This window comes from Vulpes vulpes, chromosome 4 (assembly GCF_048418805.1).
Source record: "Vulpes vulpes isolate BD-2025 chromosome 4, VulVul3, whole genome shotgun sequence".
Lineage (NCBI taxonomy): Eukaryota > Metazoa > Chordata > Mammalia > Carnivora > Canidae > Vulpes > Vulpes vulpes.
In genome coordinates this window covers 126,346,565-126,356,143 of record NC_132783.1, presented here as the reverse complement: position 1 = coordinate 126,356,143, position 9,579 = coordinate 126,346,565, and the positions used below count along the sequence as shown (strand labels likewise).

Genomic DNA, 9,579 nt, shown 5'->3' with positions numbered 1-9,579 from the left:
GCAAGATTGATAACTTGGTAACTTGAATCAGCTAGTGGATACATGGGATTCCATTACATTATTAACTCTCCTATACATGTTAAAATTTTTCATAATAAAAAAAATTATAACCCATACATTTATAAATGTTCACATTTCTTTGTAAAAGCTGAGAACCATTTCAGTACTTCATACTTGAAACACATTTTTTTTTTCTTGTGCTAGTTCTTTCTTGCTCCTAGAAAAGGGAGAAGAAATACCATATGGTTAATCTATTCATAGTTTGTTCTCCTCTGGACAGCCTCATAGAAACAAGCTTGCAATTAATTGGATTAGTTATTGCCCAATAGCAACAGCATGCAAGAAAAATAATGAAACTTTAAATTCGGATCTCAGAGAACCTCAGTTATCCGGCTTTATTGGATTTCTGTTACTTGACATTGAGATCCCCAGATAGTTCCTTTAGAAGTGTAAATTCAGGCCAGTAAATGTTGTGTTCATTATTAAGTATTAAGCACTCACTCTGCTTAATATATATGAAGGGACAATGTGTGAAAATAGTATAATGTTAAATATAATTATATATTTAAATATTTGTGTATATACATATAACTTACATATACGTTCCAATAGCCTATAGACTTTGTTTTATGAAGTTGCTGATCTTCTGTTTTGAAGACTAAAAAGGATTAATTTTTTAAAGTTGATTTGGGTTATATATGACAGACTATTTTGACAATTGAGATATTAAAACAATGGTGGATGGATGCGTTGATTGTGAAATTTAGAATTTCCATATTTGATACCTTCACAAAAAGAATGGATAATTGCAGGTCCTGGATATTATATGCAACTAGTGGTTGACAAGGAGTTTAAACCAAATTATGTAGTGATCTATCTATTATGTCCGTTCTCAAGAATGGAATTGTATTTTATTTTTTAACATTACTTATTTGAGAGAGAGCACACAAGTGGGGTGAAGGCACTAGGGAGAAGCAGACTTCCCTGCTGAGCAGGGAGCCTCATGTGGGGCTTGATCTCAGGACTCAAGGATCATGACCTGAGCAGAAGGTAGACACCCAACCTGACTGAGTTACCAGATGCCACTCAAGAATAGAATTTTTAAATCACTGGATTATTTTGAATGTATTTTTATTTTTGCATGGTATAACAGATGATGCTGTCTTGCTTTTTATTGAATAATCTTAGAAACTTAGTTTTATAACAGATTGAAATAATCCTTTAAGGAACAGAGATAATCTGGTTTTTGAGTATTCTTTGGATTAGATCAAGGTAATCTACTTGAAAATGAATGACATATGGTACTAAATAAGTATTTATGTCCTTCTTACCAATAGAGATCATACCCAGTTCAATATAATTCACCTTTGTGGAAAAGAAATCCACAGGCCCCAAAAGGAATTATTTTAAGGTCCCCACTTCAGCAAACCAGGACTTCATACCTAACCCAACTGCAGTTTCAGCCTCCTCAGGAGAGTAACAGTTGTTTTTGTTTTGTTTTTTAAGTAGGTTCCATGCTGGGCATGGAATCCCACAACCCTGAGATCAAGATCTGAGCTGCAATTCAGAGTACCATACCACACTTTGCTAATTGAGCTACCCACGTGCTCCAAGAAAGTAACCTTTTTAACCCGTCAACATGGAATTCCTGGTTAGCACTAGGAAATTTACTGATATACCTCTCCCATTCCCCTTAGGAGGATGACCTTGTGTACAACAGTGTACTTTTTGCTAATTTTTTTTTCCATTTTTTTCTGCCTTTAAAGATTTAATTTTTAAAAAATAATCTCCACACCCAAGGTGGGGCTGGAACTTCCAAACCCAAAATCAAAAAGTCACATGCTTCACAGACCCAGCCAGCCAGCGCCCCTCCTCTGCTTTTGTTTTTAAATATTAAAAAGTACTTATTTTAGAGGATGAGCGGCAGAGGGAGAGGGAGAAAGAAACCCAAGCTGACTCCACATTCAGCCTGAGATCAGGACGCCGAGATCACAACCTTGGACCAAACCAAGAATCTGCCCCTTAAGCAACTGTGCTACCTAGGTGCCCCCCATATTTTATTTTATTTTAATTTAATTTAATTTTATTTTATTTTATTCTTTTATTTTTTATTTTATTTTATTTACTTATTTTTTTATATTTTTTAATTTTATTTTTTATTTTATTTTTTATTTTATTTGTTTTATTTACTTATTTTATTTTATTTTTTATTTTATTTTTTATTTATTTATTTTATTTTAATTAATTAATTTGTTTATTACCTTGAAAATCCTTTCTTGTCCTGCAGCTCACTGGAGCTCCTTTCCATCTGCTTGATGGGTTGCTTGCAGTTTCATGAATTGTTCAATAAAGCCAATTTGATCTTTTATACTACTCCGCTGAGGTTTTGTTTTTTAATACCTTTTAATGTGGGCTTAGTATAGCATCTTAAAGCCCTTTCAAAGTAAGGCTGGACAGTGTAAGTAAAATGGATAACTGCTCTGACAGGTCTAAAAACACCAGCAGGATTTCAACAGAACCATACCTGGTTTCTCTTATCCTAGCCCAATTTTGCTACCCTTTTAGGAGATGCCTACCTTCAGGAGTTTTTAAGCGGGTCTGAACTTTTCTAGAATATAGACTCCTCGCCTTGGCATAAGGCCATGCGTGACTGGGCCCCTGGCCACCTCTCTGGTCTCGGTTTTGCTGCTCCCGCAACTAAAACACACAGTAAGTCAGAGACTGAATAACAAAAAACTGCGCCCAGCACGGGCGGTGGGGAGGAAGCCACCGGGTAAGGAGCCCGCGAAGGTAGCGGCAGAGGGCGAGCTGGCGAGTAAGTCGGGGTCACCTGGGCCCAGACAGACAGACAGACAGACCGCCTTTGGGAGAAGCACGGACATCACCGGGGGCCAGAGGTTTCACGGCCCCGGGGGAGGTTCGGGGGCTTGAGGCCCGAGGTGAACGCGCAGCTTCCGGGCGAGCTTCCAGGTCGGGCCCCCGCCGCTTCCCTTCCCGCCCGAGGGAGGCCGCCCGCCGGGAGACGTGGGGGAGGGAGGCGGGAGGCGCGAGGCGGGAGCCGGGAGCCGGGAGCCGGGCCGCGGGGGGCGGGAGCGGGAGCGGGGAGCGCGCGTCACCCCGCGGCGCGTCCCGGGCGGCGCCGGCGGCCATGGCGGGAAGCGAGCCGCGCTGCGGAGGCAGGTCCCCGCCGCCGCACCACAGCGACTGGAGCCGCCTGGAGGCCGCCATCCTCAGCGGCTGGAGGAACTTCTGGCAGTCGGTGGGCAAGGAGAGGGCGGCGCCCAGGGCCTCCCAGGAGGAGGCGGGTGAGGAGGCCAGCGCCCTGACGAGGCTGCCGGTGAGTGGCGGCCGCCGGCCGCGGAGGACCGAGGGGCCGGGCCGGGCCGGGGGAGGGGGGGCGCCCCGCACGGGCGGCCTCGGGGCGGGAGGGGGGGGGGCGCCGCGTCCCGCAGCCGGTCCGGGCCGTGTCGTCACCTGGGGGCAACAGTTGGCCAGAAACGCCGAGGCGTTGACCTCTGGTGCTCCGCAGCCCGACCGAAGGTCGCAGTGAAGCACGGTCGGCGGCCGCGGTCCGGTCACCCTCGGCTCTTCTACCCCCAGAACAAGTTTCGGCTCTAGCAGCCCCCACCCCGAACGTCAGGCTAGGGAGATAGACCCCTGCGGACTCCCTGGGTGGCCGAACCCGCAGTGCCAGGATAGGGCGGCTGTTGCCTTCGCGCGTATTTCAGGTAACCCCACGGCTTAGGGGCAGCCGGGGGGCTCCGCGGCTCAGCGCCGCCTTCGGCCCAGGGCGTGACCCGGGGCACAGGTCGGGCTCCCTGCGTGGGGCCTGCTTCCTCCCTCGGCCTGCGTCTCTGCCTCCGTGTCTCTCATGAATAAATAAATAAAATCTTAAAAAAAAAAAAAAAACAAACCCTCACCTTTAAGTGACAATGACTGAGTTAAAAGTGCCTCAAGTTAAAACAAACCGCATCACTCCTTGTTAAACTTTTTCAGGCAGAGGGGAAAGTGGAGAGAGGAGACATTCCTAGAAATTATTCAAATTCTCTATCTCAACTGGACGTGACACATTCTCCCAATGTCTATCAGAGATTGGAAACTGCTGTTCTTTGAAATACGGGTTTTATGGGGGAACTCAGATGGCGGATTTACTCTTTGATTAGAACTAATGACAAAATCAGAAGTTTGTCGGCTTGATAAAGGTTTTATTTTGAAGACTAGATTATTTCCTTCAGTGATTTGTTCAAATAAATGGTGTGGCAAAGTACCCAGGAGGGGAAATTGAAGGACTTGGTTATTGTGCTTGAGAAATACCAGAGCAATGATTGGTCTTTAGTGAATATTTCAGTGTGTCAGCAATTAAATGTTCACTATGTTCCTCTTTTGATGGCAGGAAAATAACTTCGGAATGATAGATTTAATTATGAAAATACTGTTAAGTTGATCCTTATTATCTAGTGTGATTCTTTATTAATTTTGAAATTCATTATGGTATAATTAGTAAAAAGGCAAACTGCTCAGTTGACCTTTGGATCCCTGCTATAATAGAATAATTATAACTTATTATCAGAAAACAATTTTCAAGATAAATTTTTCATCCCTCTTACGGATTTGCTGTTTCTATTTCAGATTGACGTGCAGTTATATATTTTGTCATTTCTTTCACCTCATGATCTGTGTCAGTTGGGAAGTACAAGCCATTATTGGAATGAAACTGTACGAGATCCAATTCTGTGGCGATATTTTCTGCTCAGAGATCTTCCTTCTTGGCCTTCTGTTGACTGGAAGTCTCTTCCAGACCTAGAAATGTTAAAAAAGCCTATATCTGAGGTCACTGATGGTGCCTTTTTTGACTACATGGCAGTGTAAGTATCTAGGTTTATGAATTAAAAAGAAGATTCCAAATTTGACTGTATTACAAGTCAATGGTTTAAATTAGTCTTGACTCTGCCACTAATTTATTTCATAGAATTTGGTTGTAAGTGTTCTTTTCTAAAATTTGGGGATTAAGTTAAATGACCTCCTTCGTAGGGCTCTTTCAGTTTTCACATTTTATTTGCCTGTGGTTCCTGACTCTAGAGTATTTGAATAATTGTAGATAGTTTATATGCCAAGAAATAAAATAGTTCTTAAAAGTTTCATCATCTTTAGAACATTTGTCATTTTCTTTTTCTTTTCTTTCTTTTTTTTTTTTTTAAATTCATGAGAAAGAGAGAGTCAGAGGCATAGGCAGAGGGAGAAGCAGGCTCCCTCTGGGGACCCTGATGTGACACTCAGTACCAGGACCCCAGGATCATGACCTAAGCCAAACGCAGATATTCAACCACTGAGCCACCCAAGTCCCCATATTTGTCATTTTCCTAAATAGTGACTACTTTTCTGTATCCAAAAAAGGAATGATCAGTGATCGGAGACCAGTTCTTTGGCAGGGAAGAAAATCATTCTCAAGGTTCTGGGAAATAAGATTTTATTATCACCCAAAAGCATTGACACTTTTAAATATCATGTAGCTGAGTGAATAGTGTTGTTGAGCAACTATAGTATATTAGATTCCATGAGGGATGCTTTATGTTTGTTTACTTATTTAGTCATCTCCCAATAAGGGATTATCTTTGTTATAGATATGGAATTGAGGTTCAAAATGGTTATGGATTTGCTTAAAGTCATGTAGCTTATAAGGCACTGTTCAGATTGGAATCCTATCTTGCCACCTTAAAAACATATAATATCATTGGATCTGTATGTAACCTACTTTATTGAGGGCCCCAAATTTAAGGCATTGTAAATAAATTAAAAGAATATTTATGTTTTAGGTAAGAATGGTTTTGCTCTGCTAGATTTAGTACCTAGATTCAGGATTTTTTTTCATATTTTATTGGAGTAATTCACATCTTTCCTTATTCTAATCTAAATACTTAGTCTTGTGAGACTGCTTGATTAAAATGTGTGAAATATGTTATATACAATTTCAGTAAGTGCTGTTGTACTCTTACTTGCTGGTTGTTACTTCTGCATTGTCTTACATAGCCGACCATAGCATCAAATATATCATGCTGTAGAGCCAACTTTCTTCCAGGAATAGTTAATAATCATAGTAACTATTCATGATCATATAAAGTATTTTTATTGAAATATAATTAACATACAGTCTTATATTAGTTTCAGATATATAATATAATGATTCAACAATTCTCTGCATTTCTCATGCTCATCACGATAAGTGTACTCTAAATCCTGTTTTATATCACTCACCCCCCTGCCAATCTCCCCTCTGCTAACCACCCGTTTGTTCTCTGTATTTAAAAGTTTATCTCTTTTTTCCTTTGTTCACTGTTTTGTTTCTTAAATCATAAATTTCTGATCCTTATAACCCTGGGTTAATTGTTATTGCTTAAATAATGCAGATGAAAAAACTGCTTAGCCAGATCTACCTAGCCTCAAAGTTGATTTTTTTTTCCTTCTTGAATTACAAGGTTCCTATATAAAGATCATTGTATTGTTAGGCTAGTAATTATCTTAACCAGCTTGATTTAGTTAAAGGGCTTTAAGTTTTATTTTGAGTACTGTGTTTTAATTTTTGATAACATGTAGAATTGGTAATTTAGTAATATGTAGCTATTGAAAGAAATTGCATGGTCTTTTTCACATGGTTCTTAGTTTGCTAGATTATCTTTAAGGAACATTTAAGCCTCCCTGTATATTTAACACTTATTAAACTATTACATTTGAGACTGTTAATAGGAGTACTTAAGAAATTTGGTTATATTGGTGGCTTTAGTAATTTCTATCTTTTCTTTCTTTTTCACCTCTAGAGACATTCATGCTAACTATCTATATAGTTTACTATAGGGTTTCTCAATCTTGGCACTATTGACATTTTAGACCAAGTATTTAGACCAACTCTCCTGTGCACTGTAGGATGTTTAGCAATATCCTTGACCTCTGTCCATTAGATATGCCAGCAGCACCACCCACTGACCCCCCAGTCATAATGACAAAAATGTCTGCAGACATTGCCAAATAAATGCTCCCTTGGGGTGGGGAGGCAAAATTTCCCCAAACTGATGAGAATCACTACTCTATGTAGTGAATTTTTATGATTGAAACAAATGTTAGACCACGAGAGAAAATGTTCCATGAGAAAATGAAAGATTAGAAAGTAAACACTTCCTGGGGAAGACTTCCTCAACATTTGGACCACTTCTATTCTCAGAGAGCCTTTGCTTTTTCTTGTTATGACATCCAGTATACATGTTATAATGTGTATGTCCTCTACTTTCCTCCATGAGGATTGGAACTGTATTATTGTATCTCCTGTGTCTAGCATGTTCTCAATAAACTATATATTGTTAAATGAGTAACTGGCTATGTTTTTTTCTGTGTTAATTTTCTAATTTGACAATTTTATACAGCTATAAGATGTGCTGTCCATATACAAGAAGATCCTTGAAATCTAGCCGTCCTATGTATGGAGCTGTCACATCATTTTTACACTCATTGATCATCCAGAATGAACCACGATTTGCTATGTTTGGACCAGGTTTGGAAGAACTGAATACATCTTTGGTGTTGAGCTTGATGTCCTCTGAGGAACTTTGCCCAACAGCTGGTTTGCCTCAGAGACAGATTGATGGTAATTTTCATGTTAATCTATAGTACATAATAACCAAAATACTTTGAGCTTGACACTAATGTTAAGAGATTAATTTTTAATTAACTTTTTGATGTAATGAAATATAGTAATTTGGTAAATAGGAGCTCCTCCTCCCCAGATCCCAGTGGGCTAAAAGAATTGATTTACTTTTTACGAGAGGTGAAATTCCTCTTATTTACTCAAATTTGTGTAATATAAGATTATATGAAGGTAAATTATATGTTATCAAGATGTTTGTACAGTACTTACATATTTTAAAAGAATATTAACAGCAAAAACCATTCAGTGTCTACTGTGGGCAAAGTACTTTGATATATATTGGAATTTTTAAAAAGAGCTAAATTAACACCTTCCTCTTCTTTCTATGAAAACAGTAATCATGTAGTTAGTTGGCAAGCAGGAGATGTAATAAATAAAAGTAATAGTGTAATCTAACTTATACCTTGCTTATTCATTTACTGAAAGCACCTATTAGATGCGAGGGGTACAGAAATTTAAAACAAATATAAAAAATTTTGTCTGCCCTGAAGATACTTGGTCTAGATAAGGACAAAGAGAAAATATATAGGTAATTAGATATGGTATAATTAGCTCCTGGGTAGAAAGGGTCAAAGAAGGCTCTACGTTGAACATGATGCCCTATTTGAGTCATTAGGATGAGTTAAAGTAGGCCACTAAAAGGGGGAGGGGGGAAGTATTGTGAGCAGTGAGAGCTACATTTCTAAAAGCACAAAGATGTGGATACATATGACACATTTGAAGTAGTTCTATGTGTCTAGAGTGGGGCTAGGTGAAAAGACATATATATGCCATGCTTAAGCATTTGGAAGCTGTTGAAAGATTTTAAAGAGATGTAAGATGATCAAGATTTCATTTGAGGAAGATCTGGCTCCTGAGTGGAAAATTTATTACAAGAGGCTATTTCACTATAATATCATGAAAAAATATGAAGCATGCAGTGTTGGCCTAAATATGTATTAGCAGTATTTCTGATGTGGTTTTCCTATTAGATGATAGTGCCATTCACTAGGATAAGGAGGAAGAGAAACTTTTTGAGGGATCTTTATAGGGAGAATGACAGCTACTCTTTGGAATATGCTGACTTTGATAACTGGGAGATGTAAGTAGAGATGTCTGCTATAAGCAGTCCACTTGAATGGAAACTCCATTAGCACAAGAGTCTTACCAGCTTTATTCTTAGCTGTGTGTTTGGTGTCAGGCATATAGTAGGCACTCTATAGATATGGTAAATAAAAGAGCAAATGACTTTGTGGATTACTCTATGCATCCAGATCTCAAGAGCAAGATCTGGGTTAGAAATCAAGATTTGGGAATCATGGTGTCCACGTGGACTTGGAGTTTCTGAGGATGAAAAGAAATACTGTGAACCAGGTGCTGAAATCTTCAGTGAATGTTTGAAGGAAGGGGTTATTGAAAGGAGACTCATAAATAATGAGGTTGAAGAAGGGGAGATGGTACTGCAGCTGAGTGGTGTATCTCAAAGAGATGAAGTTTTGGGAGGGCTGGTGAGTAACAGGACATAGCTCTGAGGAGTAAAGAGAGCATCGACCCTACATTTTCATCCTAAAATGTGGAAGAATAAGCAGTTTTGTTACTTGAGAGTACTGCAAGAGAAGCAGCACCTAAGGGTAGGCCAGTTCAGGTAAGGCCATGAAGTAGAACACCTAAAGAAGAGAGGTTTGGGATATGGGAAAATTTGCTGATCATGAAATGCAAATTTTATTCTACAGACAACAGAAGTGATTGTTTATAAATGTAATTTTAATTATGCCTCAAACCCTGCAAGATCAGGGAAGAATGAGGGGATGGGGGCTGGCAAGGTGGTACAGAACAGTGTGAAGATCATATTGATTGGAGGTTAGATGTGTTGAGAGGATAATCTCTGGAAGTTAAACTGATGAAAA

The 9,579-nt window shown here is 39.5% G+C and overlaps 1 protein-coding gene across 4 annotated transcripts in view; it reads left to right on the top strand.

Moving 5' to 3' along the window:
• Positions 1 to 3,066: 3,066 nt before the first annotated feature.
• FBXO4 (F-box protein 4) overlaps positions 3,067 to 9,579 on the top strand; it is a 277,900-nt gene continuing 271,387 nt past the window's right edge. For 3 of the 4 annotated variants that reach the window (XR_012001266.1, XM_072756988.1, XM_072756987.1), the window contains exons 1-3: positions 3,068 to 3,337; positions 4,630 to 4,865; positions 7,413 to 7,633. Coding sequence is in view for 3 of the 4 variants with exons in the window: in XM_072756988.1 (XP_072613089.1) it covers positions 3,149 to 3,337; positions 4,630 to 4,865; positions 7,413 to 7,633 (646 nt within the window). In the remaining variant the exon portion in view is untranslated. Of the gene's footprint in view, positions 3,338 to 4,629; positions 4,866 to 7,412; positions 7,634 to 9,579 lie in introns of all 4 variants that reach the window. The other variant, XM_072756989.1, reaches the window with a different exon arrangement.